The sequence below is a fragment of the Mus caroli genome, chromosome 18 (assembly GCF_900094665.2).
Source record: "Mus caroli chromosome 18, CAROLI_EIJ_v1.1, whole genome shotgun sequence".
In the NCBI taxonomy this organism is placed as follows: Eukaryota; Metazoa; Chordata; class Mammalia; order Rodentia; family Muridae; genus Mus; species Mus caroli.
In genome coordinates, this window is record NC_034587.1 from 55640888 (window position 1) to 55655447 (window position 14560).

The 14560-nt window shown below is 39.2% G+C and overlaps 1 protein-coding gene across 1 annotated transcript in view; it reads left to right on the plus strand.

Annotated features, from left to right (window-relative positions):
• Adamts19 (ADAM metallopeptidase with thrombospondin type 1 motif 19) overlaps positions 1-14560 on the plus strand; it is a 195127-nt gene that overhangs the window by 48707 nt on the left and 131860 nt on the right. The window contains exons 4-6 of the mRNA XM_021150815.1: positions 7802-7974; positions 9042-9125; positions 9807-9964. Coding sequence (XP_021006474.1) covers positions 7802-7974; positions 9042-9125; positions 9807-9964 — 415 coding nt within the window. The remainder of the gene's footprint in view (positions 1-7801; positions 7975-9041; positions 9126-9806; positions 9965-14560) is intronic.

Sequence of the window (14560 nt, forward strand, 5' to 3'; positions counted from 1 at the left end):
TAAATTAGGTATTTTCCTCATTTACATTTCCAATGCTATCTCAAAATGCTATCTCCCCCATACCCTCTGGTCTCTTCTTAATCACCACTAATTTCTTAGCTCCAGCTAATCAGCATCAACTGTCCCAGTACTCCATTCTATTTTTCACTCTAAAGCCAGAGGTACATGGCTGAAGCTGCCGAGTTCTGCTGCTTACAGGAACTAGAACATGATCCCCTTGTATTATTACATTATCACTAGCTTTATGTTTTCTAAATCCTTCACTGCCTAAGCTTGGCTATCCTGGTTCTTGCTCTGTAGATTGACCTTAAACTCAGAGCTCTGCATGCCTGTCTCATGGGATTAAAGGTGTGTACCACCATGCCTGGATCTAAGTTTTTTCACCTGGAACTTGCTCTGTCCCAGGCTGGCCTTGGGACAAGATCTGCTTGGCTTTATCTCCTGGGATTAAAAGTGTGTACTGCTATGCCTGGATCTAAATGTAGCTAGGTAGGATCCTGCTTCAAAGTCCACTTCCTTAATTTGTTATCTCTTTGAACAGGACTCAGCTCCATTTTACTTCCTGGTGCCCATTTAATACTCAAACCATATATTTTTTGCTATGTGTGTTTCAAAATGCTCTTCATAAGACTTAACCAGAGAACACAGTCTATGATGGGCATTTCTGAGGCTTCCGTTGTCAATGCAATTACTCTGAGTCTCTTCACCTTAGCCTCAGGCAGACTCTTCAGATAAGGGCAAAATGTAGCCGCATTCTTCACCAAAATCCCACAAAAACAATCTCTAGGCCACATATTGACATTCTCCACTGAAACCTCTTGGATCAGGTCCGCACAGTTCAAATCACTCTCAGGAATAAAGTCTTCCTTATTCCTACAAGGATGGCCCACTAAGCCCCACTTACGTGATACCACTGCTTTCCAAACCCAAAGTCCCCAAATCCGCCTTCTTCCAAACAAAAGCATGGTCAGGCCCATCACAGAAGTACCCCAGTCCCTGGGACCAACTTTTGTCTTAGTTAGGGCTTTATTGCTGCGAACAGACACCATGACCAAGGCAACTCTTATAAAGACAACATTTAACTGGGGCTAGCTTATAGATTCAGAGGTTCAGTCCATTATTGTCAAGGAAGGAGCATGGCAGTATCCAAGCAGACATGGGAAAGTTCAACATCTTCATCTGAAGGCTGCTAGTGGAAGACTGGCTTCCAAGCAGGTAGGAGTAAGGCCTTAAAATCCATGCCCACAGTAACACACCTACTCAAACAAGGCTACACCTCCTAATAGTGCCACTCCCTGGGCCAAGCATATACAAATCATCACATACATGGATTATGGATTATTTGTCTTGTGCTAATTATATTAATTATTTTTCACAACCACATTCCTACTATTCAGATGATACTTTGTGTTATTATTATTATTATTATTTAGAATTCTACACAAGCGTGTTGCAGTAAATCTCCAACTCCAATAAGCCCATGCAAAGAACACACAACTCAGTTATAATATTTGTAAACTGTTTGCCTAGATTGGGCAGATATACCACTACACTACTGTGTTTCCCAGCTATGAGACATCTTGCTACTTGTGTCTCCTCCAGGCCATGTGGTTCTGCTCCATCTTCCTTCTACCTCTTGTTCCTCGGTCTTCCTCTCTCTCCTCTGTCTCTTCATCTCTGTCGCCTCCTTCCTTTCTTACCCTCTCTAAAACTCCCAGTCCCACCTTTTCCTTCCACTGCCCAATCACAGGCTCTAGCCTTTATTTTATCAGTTAAAATGGGGAGAAGATTCACCTGAAATCACCTGAGTAAGTGATCCACTCCTCGTTGGGGCAGCCCCTCTTGAAGAAACAAAATTAACATAAAAACAAGTGTGCTCTATTCATATAATTTCTATATGTCTCTCTCCCCTTTCTACTCTTCCCATATCTTCACCTAAACTTCATGACCTGTTCTTTAGTATTTTTACATACACATATGTGCACACACACATGCACATGCTCGCATACACACACATATACTATGCACATATAAATAGAATATGCTGAATACATTTAGTGTTGCTCATATGTAAATGTGTTAAGACTGACCACTGGGATAGAATCAGTGGACTTGGATAAGGATAATACTGTTTCCCTCTCTTGGGGTCCATTAATTGCATGTATCTCTTCATCTAGAGGTAAGATTTTGTGAGATGTTTTGAAAAACATCCATGCTGTCATGTCAACTGCTATTGTCATTATGTAGGTCTTATTTGATATTTCATACTATTGAGGTTTAATTAATAGGTACATTTTCCCTTATATACAAACACATATTCATGTATACATACACACATATGCATAGCATCCTGGTTCTCTGGCTCTTACAGCCTTTCTTTCTCACTTGGTTTGTAGTGTATCCTCAGCCACAGGCATAGAGGTTGTGTTATAGATATATCAGTTCTAGCTGGGTATCACGCAGTGAATTGATCTCTGCATTTTAACAAGTTGTGGCTTTTAACCAGTCTACGCATTAAGTTCTGTAATGCTTGACCTCTGCTGCAAAAAAGAGCCTCTTTAATAAACAATGAAAGCTCCTCTTATCTGTGGTCATAAAGCTCATTAGAGTGTGGTTAGGAAGTGTCCTGGTTTTGGAAAGTGGCAATCTCCTCAACATTCTCTGACTTATCTGTCATTGGTAGTTGGCATGTATAATATTAGCATAATTGTTTCTGTCTGAAAGAATTACGGGGATAGAAATGGAGAGGAGCCTGAGGAAAAGAAGGTCCAATGACAGGCCTAAAGTGGGATCCAGCTCAAGGGGAGGCCCCAAGGCCTGACACTATTGCTGAGGCTATGGAGCGCTTATAAAAAGGGACCTATCATGACTGCCCTCCGAAAGACCCAACAAGCAGCTGAAAGAGTCAGATGCAGATATTTGCACCCAACCAATTGACAGAAGCAGCTGACCCCTGTTGTTGACTTTGGGAAGGCTGAAAGAAGCTGAGGAGAAGGATGATTCTGTAGAAGGGTCAGCAGACTTAATTAATCTGGACCCCCAAGATCTCTCAAACACTGGACCACCAAACAGACAACATACACCAGCTTATATGAGGCCACCCAAAACACATACAGTAAAGGACTTCCAGGTCTGTGTTCATTCAGAGATGACGCACCTAATGCTCTAGAGGCTGGAGGCCCCAGGGAGTTTAGAGGTCAGGTGGGATGGGAGGTGGGAGCATCCATGTGGAGATGGGGTGGGGTGGGGAGGAGGTGTGGGATGTGGAGTAGACGGAGAATGGGTGGGGTGTGGAGAATGGAATATGGAGTGTAAGAAATGAATTACAAATACAATTAAATTAAAGAAGAAAAAGGCGTGGAGTCTGTCCTATTGAGTGTTCCTTATGTTCCGTTAGACAACTGTAGGTTACCCCTAAGAAGTAAATGTCACTGTTGTATCCTTGTGAATGTCTTTCTGAGCTGGTCATTGCTGTGGCTCATAGATGTCACAGCAGGGTTAGACTATTCATTTGTCTTTGGCAGCTTGCATAAGTTAGTAATAAGGATGTCTCCTTTGAAAGGAGAGTCAAAGATAGAACTGTAGCACACAGCTTCCTAACAGTGAAGGAGCCAGCACTGATGGAAAGAGTGACCCCTGGGTGATGAGTAGAAGAGAGGAATAGTCTAGCTACTCTGTTGACCCAATGTTACAAAGCTTTAAAATGCTACATGAAAATCAGTTGTTTTAGGATAAGTCAGAATTCTCAGTTCAGTGCAGAGAGAACTTGTTAAAAGATGAACTGACTATTCTTCTAGCCATGCTCACCTTTAATATTAAAAATCCCTAAAATTTCTCATGGGGCCACCTGTAGGCCCTGAAAGCAGATCTCTGTATACACTGGTAATTCTTATATTTTATGTGAGGGAAACACTCTGTCCTCTTTGGGAGCTCTTTGCATGGTGATGGATACACACAGCCATGAGAGTGGAACAAGTCATAGATATGAGAGTTTGTAATGAATACTTCACAAGAGGCACCCTTTTGAGGGCAGTAAGGAACCATGCTAGTAGGTCCAGAGCAGCTCTAAGTTGCCATAGTAAATTACAGTGGTTCGAATGAGATAGAGTTTGTATCTCCAACTCCGTATATAGTTCAGAAGTTCTCAGAAAGCCAGGGCAAGTTAGTAAGTCTGATCTGAGACATCATCCAGTGTCCACAAATTCTCCATCCCCTGCCCCTACTGCTTCCCGTGTCTTACCCCAGTGTTTTCCCCTGTAATGTGTACCTGAACTCACTATAGTTTGTCTGGATCATAGCTCACTGGGCTGAGACTGAGAGAAAGAAGAACAAGTAATTTTGTTTTAATGATGTTCTACAAATCATAAATACCAGTTCTCTTCATGTTCTGCCCTTGGACATTTAGCTGGATTGTCACAAGGTTGAGCATTAGGCTGAACAATGCTTCTGGTTGGAGAGTCACAAACCAGCCAAGAGATAGGAGTGGTGGTGTTGCGGGCACAAGAGTAGATACCTAAATACAATTGTCTTTGCCATCCACCCTCCCTAAAACCAATAAAAGGGTAACCTGAAGCCAATGAAACTGGCTGTTCAAAGCCACCTAGTATCTTTTAGTTACTCTATGTTTCCACGTTCATCTCATGACTGTAGTGAAAGAATGCTGCATGGAACATGAAGTTTCTCATTTCCATTCAGGCCAACAGTGGTAAAATATGAGAACACACATAGTTTCTCAGGACACGTTTATTAGGGATTGACTCTGGCAAAAAATAAGTCACTTCATAAATAAGCTTGAAGGGATGTTCCCAGCTAATCCTTGCTATAAGGTAGATTGGAGTCTCTAACTATAGGTATACTTTACTCCACAGTTGGAGAAGCCACACAGTTAGTTTTGAAGTGTTCTAGACCAGAAAACACTACTGTGCTCAATTTCTCTTCCTGGCTTTCCTTTGGAGCTTTGAGTCTCTGAGCTTTGGAATTCATTTCTAGAACCGCTAAGATTGCATAAAATCTAACCTTGTCAACATACTCTGTTTCATGCATCCACTGTCTGTCTTGCCACTTTGCATTGCTTTCTTGGATGTTGCCATGTTCACTTCCAGAATATGAAGAGCCTTTGTCTCTGTTTTCATAATACTTGCATTAATTTAGTCAAGTGTTTTTGATCTGGTATTTGGATAAAACTCGTTTTGTTGAGTAGATATTTAAATTTCTCCTACTACAAGGAAAACGAAAGAGTAATTATGCAGATAGCTGAAGGCACAGAGCTCTCAGTAGCTGTTGTCTTAGCATCTGTTTCCTCTTAGATCTCAGGGGTGTCTCGAGTGTCTAGAAGGTAATCATAGGAGGAGAGCTGGAGGTCAAGTGATCCACGGTGTAAATGAATCGTGAAACCAGCAAATGTTAGAGGTAGAATAGGTGTTTAGTGAGATGGAGCCAATCAACCTGAGTACAGAGGTTTGTTATAAACCAGTATGATGAATGGTAAAGATGAGAGCACACTCCTGAACCCCAGCAAGGTTAGAGACTCAAGGAGCACTGCCAGTTGAAACAGAAGGTTTTCTTCACATTTCCAGAGTCCACAACTTGTGGTAAAGAAATAGAAAACATGTTGGTCAACAAGGAACACACACTGTGTGAAGGAGACAACATTCTTTCAGAGTTTGGCTTTCATTGTGACTGAAGTGGTAACTGATTTGAGCTATGGTTTGAAAAGGTGATTATAGGACCACTGATACTTACCAAAATTTATTACATGATGCACAAAAATACCTGCACACTTTTTGGCATGTCAGTGGTACCTCAGTACACCTGTTAGATCACAAACATCACTGTGGCAGCATATGAAAGTTATATGGTGCTACCTGTGAGCCACCACTGAATTGGATACAGGAAATACTTGTACCACTCATACATCTCAGTTGGGCACACTCCTACCCTATGATCAACATCCTGATTTTTAGCTCCAGGACTTACAAGTCTGCAAACAGCCTCAACCTACCTATTCTTTTATAACTGGCTTCTTTTTACAATATAGCATGGTTTTTGAGAGTCCTCTGTAAATGCATTTTTTAAAGTGGCAGTTTTTCTTTGTTCCTGGTCAGGTTCCAAATGAATGAGACAAAGACTATAAGATTTATTTGATAATCATTCCAACGACACAATAACTGGACAGTTAATAATCTATTCTAATCCTCTGAACTAACCTAGCTACCTCCCAGCTAAAATCCCAGAGATGACTGCATTTGAGTATTGGTCTGGCTCTCTGGGCCAAACCTGGACCACTTCCTCATTGTGAATCTTTCTCTCTCTCCCTCCCTCCCTCCCTCCCTTCTGGGCACAATTCCCAACCTATTCTTTCTTCTACTCAGTTATTGACTGGTCAGTTTTTATTGACAGAGAATTAATGGGGATCAATGTCTACAGTCATTGATATCAGAGCTCCTTAGACTAAGCATTACAACCAGATATGGGGGCAGAGGAATCAATCAGCCTATGAATAACTCACAGATAATCCTTACACAGTACACACAAATATTATACCTCCTTCCCTCCATAGGTTTCATTTTATAGCAGTTGTTTTCTTTCCATTTTGTCTAGTGTCCCTCTAGTTTCATTGCGTAACAGGCTAAAATGTAGACGGCCATGTGAACTATTAAAAATGCTGCTATTCCAAATTACTTGCACATAGTTTACTTTCTCTGATGGAAGTGTTTGAGGCATGATCATTGCGTATGTGTTTCATGTTCATAGACCATGATAATCAATTTTTCAGAGTGTTTATGCCCAGTTCGACACCAGTGCCTCTTGTATAGTTGATTGTGATATCAGTAAAGCCTTTGTAAGTGTGAGGACAGACACCGAAATTCCAGTCAGCCATTTTCTTTGATGTATTGAAAATACATCACATAATGCGGATGGACAGTTTTCTTCCAATCCTGTGAGTGTTCACTGTTATGTCTCTTTAATTTTACTCATTGTATGGATTTTGATTCTCCTCCATTAGGCTTTGTGTTTTCACTTTGGAATGCTTGGTTGAGGCTCTTCTTGTACATAAATTAGTCCTTTAGAGCTTTTAGAGTTTGACCAGCAACTACTCAAGTCTGTTGTCTGTGTTTGTTTGTTTTTTTTTTAATTGAATTAGAATTTCTCTTTGTTTATGTCATCTGGAGATACATGGCAAATGTCTTCTTCCATTTGGGTGCACTCTTTTCTCTCTGTCCATAGCATGATTTTATTAAAAGCAATGGTTAATATTTCATCATCATCCTTATAAAAATAACATGTTTTCAGTTGCCACTCTAATTCAGGAACATTGGAGGGATAGCCATCACCTTGTGATCTAACTTTTATATCCACTTGATATGAGGTGGAGCCAAAGCCTTGCATCTCATTCATGATGATTTATTAATCAGAGCCATCTCCTCAGAATGTACAGAACAATTGTTTTGGGTACTTTTTCACAAGCAGACATTTCTATTGTCAACTGGGTTACAAAATCACTAACATTTTTTGTTTATTATATTTCATATTGATGGTTAGAAATTTTTACTGGTCTAATTTTTATATGCATAAGTCATCAATAACTTTAGAAAGAAGATTGTATTTTAAATTCACTTTACAGGTGGGGATATGGAGGAGGACTAGAAGACAAAAGTACCTTAATACAGCAGAACTGCTACATCTGATCAGTACTCCACAGCGCTCTGAGATACCATCTTGTAGGATTTTGCTTGGTGTTGATGTCTATTGTGAACGATCACTTTAATAGATGTATTGAAATATCCATTTTCTATTGCAGATAAAGGAAGACCAAGGTCTAAAAAAATAGCAGACAACAGACGAGAAAAACGGTATTCCTACAAATTATCCCAGGAATACAACATCGAGACTGTAGTAGTTGCAGACCCTGCAATGGTTTCCTACCACGGAGCAGATGCAGCCAGGAGATTCATCCTGACAATCCTAAATATGGTAGGTGAACCCTAGGATGCATGGAAGGTTGTCAACAAAACTCTAAATAGAATTCAGCCTAAAGGATGCCTGTTTTGTAATGTTGGACATTGAACATGGGGCCTCTGGTTCTTTGAAAATTGACTCATCCCTTTCTTTGATTAATATGAGAGAGCAATGTGATGCCCTAGGCACATCAAACTGCTCAGTCTCCAGTGAAATAGCAAAGGGCTTTTCAGATATTGCTTTACCTTAAAAACTGTTGTTAATTTTGAGAAGCAAAACTGTTCATTTCTGTTATTCCCCCTTTCTTCCTCCTAGTTCTCCCTTTCGTTTCTTTCTTTGTAAGACCTTTGATCTTATTAGCAATCCTGTAGCATATGGAGTGACTATGGGGTGGAATAAAAATGGATGTTTGTCAAAACCCACGTAACTCAAGCATGCATGCAATTTTAAATAACAATGTGATTCCAGGTGATGAGGAGGGCCTAATGTGTTCTAGATACAATTTAAACAGGCCGATGCCCAGGAAGGTAAGTATGGTGGCCGACTTCTGAGGTGGAGAAAATAGTTTGTATCTCAAGTGCTAGGGATGATCATCAACATAGTAATCCTTTGACATATGTTACTGCTGAATTTTCCTTAGGGAAGAACCAGAAAATGCTAATGAAGAGTGGTTGTCACAGAAGAGTAAATGGAACTATTAACTGAGAGCAGATTTTACTGACACTTAACCTTTCCCCCAGTGGACAGTTTTCCCGACTTCTGTCCCTTCTGCTTATCTTTATCTGCATTCTGACACCCCACTAGCCTCGGCCTGAGCCAGCCTCATCCCTGTACAAAGGATCTGTAGAAATTTGATTTTGCTGCCTTAATCATACATTGTATAATACATATTAAATGAAATTTAAGTTAAAAAAGAAACATAAAGACTTAGATACCATGTTTTTAAAAAAAAGTGTTGCCTACCAAGTTTTAAAAGAAGGTTTTTATCCTAAGTTGAGAATTTTTTTTTCTGTTTAGCCTTGAGCAAAAAATGAGCCTGTTTTCATTTAATGTTAGAAATTCTAATGTTTCTTGGCTTTTAGGTTTTTAACCTTTTCCAGCACAAGAGTCTGGGAGTGCAGGTCAACCTCCGCGTGCTAAAGCTCATTCTCCTCCATGAAACACCAGTAAGGATGGCTTGAGTTCCTATTCAGTTAAGTGGATGGCGTATTGTGTTCGGGAACTTTTAAGTGAAGGGTATTTTAGGGATATTCTTTCCACTGAATCACTCAAAGTATACATAAAACTGGCCCTTGGTTTGGGTTAATCCCTCAATTTTATTTGAAAAATGGAATGTTCTGAGTTTCCAAGGATCCTAACAACAAATTCTAACTTTCCAAAATGTAATTTTAAGGCATTTTTAAAAGACAGCTTTATTCTATTATTTAAACATAGGTGTTGAAGATATTTATTTTCTTATCTCTATTGCCACTGAAATGGTGAGCAGTTTATGGCATCACTCTGGCTAATTAAAAAGCACTAATTAAATGCCACTTCTATACATAAATTGCAGAATAATCTATTTCCCAAGCCTAAAAGATCAGAGGTTTAAGTTTTTCATTATAACTCTTTGATTTTCATGGTAACTCTACATAGACTAAGTCATTATTACAAGTTCACAAAGTTCAGGTTTGTTCATTTCATGCAGTTTGTGTAAGCTCAGAATGAATTAGGACTAATTGACTTACATGTTCTAATTAATGCTGTATTCAGCAGTTGGAAGTTGCCTTAGGATTAATGAATTGATTCACTAATTAGCCATTTCTGATAATAATCTGTCTGAAAAATGAAAGCGACCTCTGTTGTAGGCAGATCTGTATATTGGGCACCATGGAGAGAAAATGCTGGAGAGTTTTTGTAAGTGGCAGCACGAAGAGTTTGGCAGGAGGAATGATGTACATTTGGAGATGTCGACCAGCTGGGGAGAAGATATTGCTTCGGTGGATGCAGCTATTCTTATAACAAGGTAACGTTGCCAAAGCCAATTAAGTCACGTTCTTAATTCAGCATCTCTGTTGCAAATTCCATCCTTCTTCGATACAATGCTTTTGTTCCATGATTTCTTGGCATAATGATTCTAGTCTTCTCCATCCTGTTTATCATCCATCTTTCTGAAGCTTACTGTTGGATGGATGCTCTGTTGACAAAACATTTGTTAATTAAAATAAATCACTCAGAATCAGTGATATCAGAGATATCACTTATTAGAGAATATCTTAAAATGAAGGAGAATTTTGGAAGGAATTAAGTAAGTACTATGAGCATATTCTATATGTTTCAGACGTCACCATACAAAGTAAGTTCATAAGTAGTGTTCAGTAACATGTAATTTTACTGGGCCCATCCGAGAAAAGGCTTTCTGTTGTATCTCTGGCTAATTAACTGTGAGTTGCTTTGTGAATGTACTTAGCAAAAATATTTGGAATGCAGGAGGAAGGAGAGCTTGTAGCTTTGAAAACGGGGAACAGTGCACAATAGTATGTCCTGTGTCTGTTCAGCTAACAAGAATGGACGAGAATTCACTGTGTGGCAGTGATTTAATTTTAGGTCATAACATTTATCAAAACTTCATACTGTATCAGTGGAAGCACTATGATTTGTCTGAAAAAAAAAACCCATGTAATTAGTAATAGCTTCTGATCAATTATATGCAACAATTATTAATACACTTTTCATATAGAAAAACTGCGTGAAAGAACATGTGTAGACTTTCACTGAGTGAATGTAACTGGCACCAGACTTCTGTGCTAAACAGCCACGAAACTGGAAAGTTTAGGTGCCAACAGTTTGAAGTCATTGGAGTATAATCCCTAAAAGAAGGAAAATGTTCCAGGGAAGCCCCACAGCTAACCCAGCTCTTTGAGGACAATCTCTCCACTGATAGAACAGCCAGGATCTCGGGAGATCACTGGAGTGTCTCTGAGGATAACAGAGAACTGAGCTCTGTGCATGAAGAGTTGCCTAGAAATATGGAGGGCCGTCATCTGTGTAGACTGATCCTATCCCAAGTTTCCCAGAGTGTTATTGCCATGGAGTTCAGATTTTTAAAGACATGGTAATAACTGGGTGGAATCAGACTGAAAGAGTGAGGCAATTTACTCATACCTTCTCATAACTCTCAGGATTTACCTAAGAAAAGCACAAAGGCTCTTCTCATCAGAGTGGTTACACAGAAGGATCTGTTCTGACTCAGCACAGTTCTTCATGTTTAGTGGAGACTGAGTTATCTCCATTTTAAGGGGGAGGGGATGCTCAGAATTCCTTAAGGCTTTTTTGGTAGATCCTCCACAGTGGGCATGGAAGGCAAAAACAAGGGACAGTTTATGTATGTATATCGTGTATATAACAAGTACTATTAATTACTACTCTAAATGAGTATTGGCACATGTTCAGTGTCATAGATAAAGATCCTGCTAGAGTCAGCCCCATAGACACTCTGGGGCCTCTCCCCATCCCAAGTTTCTGGCACATCCTAGAGATTTCCTACCCCTGCCTCCGTTGTCTCTCCTCTGCTCTCCTGATACCCCCCCATACACACACCCATGCCCTTCCCCATCTCCACATCCACCCAGTTCCCTCATTCCATTGACATCCATTATCTATTTTATTTTCTCTTCTGAAAAAGATTCAACCATCCTCCCTTGTTCCCTCCTTGTTATCTGGCTTCATTGGGTCTGTTGAGTATAGCATGGTTATCCTGTCCTCTAAGGATAATATCCACTTATAAGGGAGTGCATTCTGTCAATGTCCTTTTGGGTCTAGGTTACCTTACTCAGGATAATATTTTCCAGTTCCAACCTTTTCCTTAGACTCCTAGCAGTGGGGGATCCTGCACTGGCCACTTCCTATAGCCAAGCAGTGAAGATACAAGGACAACAACCTACCCATAAAACCTTCAACCTAGCCGGACAGTGGTGGCGCACAGAAAAAGAGCACAGGGAACACCTTTAACAACGAAGTGAATGTTCTGCTTTCAGCACATGTGCCAGCATCTATTCATCTGCTCATTAAAATGGTCTTAATTTCACATAAACTTTTCAAGAGTGAGGTAATTTTGAAAGAAAGAAAGAAAGAAAGAAAGAAAGAAAGAAAGAAAGAAAGAAAGGAAGGAAGTAAAGAAGAAAAGAGAAAGAAAGAAAGAGAGAGAGAAGCAAGGAAGGAAGGAAGGAAGGAAGAAGGAGAGAAAGAGAGAGAGAAAGAAAGAAAGAAAGAAAGAAAGAAAGAAAGAAAGAAAGAAAGAAAGAAAGAAAGAGAGAGAGAGAGAGAGAGAGAGAGAGAGAGANAGAGAAAGAAAGAAGAGAGAGTGGGAGGGAGGGAGAGACAGAGACAGATACAGAGAGAGAGAAAAAGGAAGGAAGAGAGGAAAGACAGACAGACAGACTGACTGACTGACTGACTAGTAAATTTTATCTTGTACTGGGAAGAGAAAGAAGCCTGCGTGGATGTAACAGCTACTGTAGTAATTGGGCCAGAAACAATGGAAAGTGGAAGCTAACATACAGATCTTGGTATTAATGTTTTCCCACATCTAAGAGCAAAAGATTCATTCACTCATTTAAGCAAGAGGGTCACAGGCTTCAATTCACAATAAAATGTTAAAATTCTGGTACTGATGATGATGATGAATAGTTTTAAAATTGAAGCAACTGAATTCTGAAAAATATGTAGGTCTATTGGTGGTATTCTTCTGAAAGTGGTATAGATTCGATAGCTAATGAAAACAGACATGAAGTGAGAAAGATGAATGAAACGTGATGATCATGACTCTTTCCCCTCACACATCTGTAATGCCTCAGGCCAGTGAAGACTAGTGCACTAAAGAGAAGGCTTTAGTCCTATATGACCTTGAACATTCTGATCAGAAACACCTACATGAGTATTTTGTGTAATCTGGAGAAATGTTTTACTTACTAAATAGTATATAATAATGATGATCATTCAGATGGGGAAAATAAACTACAGCAGAGCCTTAAGGAAATGATGATCAGACCTTTAATTTGTAAGGAAAATTAATCACCGCTGATCCCATGTTCTTGTCTGTGTTTGTCAGCTTAATGTAAAACTGTGGTATTTCTTTTGAATGTTCATTCTTAGAGGACTGCTAAATGTTGCGTGCTATGTGGACACATCCCTAGGAAGAAATTGTAGCTCAGGGATTAATCTTGGTCTTAGCTAAATTTTAGCATAATATTCTTATAAATGTGAACCTATCTGAGGTAATATGTTTGATAAATTGTTCTGTGTGGTACAATGAAGTAAATAGTTTAAAGCTGACGTAGTGCTGCGGGCTCATAGTAACAAGAGGACAAAACTCTTTCTCCCAGTTGTTGACTCTAAAATTTCTTAGCATAGTTGTCATGTTTCTCTCTGATATTATAGAAAGAGTCTAAGTCTCTGGCTCTTGAAAATATTTTTATTTAAAATTTAATTTTCCTAACATGTTTTTTGCCTTGCACATTTATTTAAATGACTTTGGTTTATCTGTAATCCTATGAAAATCAATTTCAAATGAGTGCCATTGGCAAGTAAGATAGAAATGTAATATAACAGAGATGCCAAAAGTATCTTGATTTAATAAAAATCACTGGATCATTTTTGAATGAATCATTTATAGGTATATCCCAGGGCACTGTAAAACTTTACAATGAGATTTATTCTCAGATGCATCTTCATTCCTGGAAATTAAAGACTTTTTTTTTAATATAAGTCAGAATTTAGACACAATTTATTGGCCTTCTCAGTTTAGACTAAAAGTATCATTTCCATAAACTCACATAATGAAATTCTTTGAGGCCAACTTCATGAATATCAAGTCAACATGAGCCAAAAATGAGAATTTGAATCTGTATGAACACAGGTTTTAGCTGCAAGCAAATCTACATTCTTCACCACACACACACACACACACACACACACACACACACACACACACACACATCTTGGAATATCTTGAAATTAGTACTACATTACACGGATCATCTGGAAACCCATCTCCAACCAGTGAAGACTAAGAACCTGAGAGTCATGTGAGGAGTTAGATGCTGCTGGTCGTACTGTTCAGGTTTAATGGAGATACTTTCAGTGACTGTGGTTCTTGCTGGTTTTCTAGAAAAAGCATACTTTATTCACTTTATTCATTTCTTTGTTTATCTAAGTGAATAGAAATTGGCTGTGTGAAGGCTTTTGGTGACCTTGACAATAAGCAATGCATTTGTTGTAGTTTTAATACAGTTTGCATACAGAAGAAGCCCCTTGGTTTGCATTATTAAAATCAAATAGTTATGTTGCAGTCTCATGCACCATGATATTATGAATGATATATTTAGAGAAAAAGCACATACAACTCTTTCCTTATACATCTGAGTATACTTTACACTCAGTGATTCTGGCCCTCAAGTTAATTGTGTTTTATGTGATTCTTTTTTTTTTTTAATATTTTTATTACATATTTTCCTCAATTACGTTTCCAATGCTATCCCAAAAGTCCCCCATAGCGCCCCCCCACTTCCCTATCCACCCATTCCCATTCTTTTGGCCCTGGCATTCCCCTATATTGGGGCAT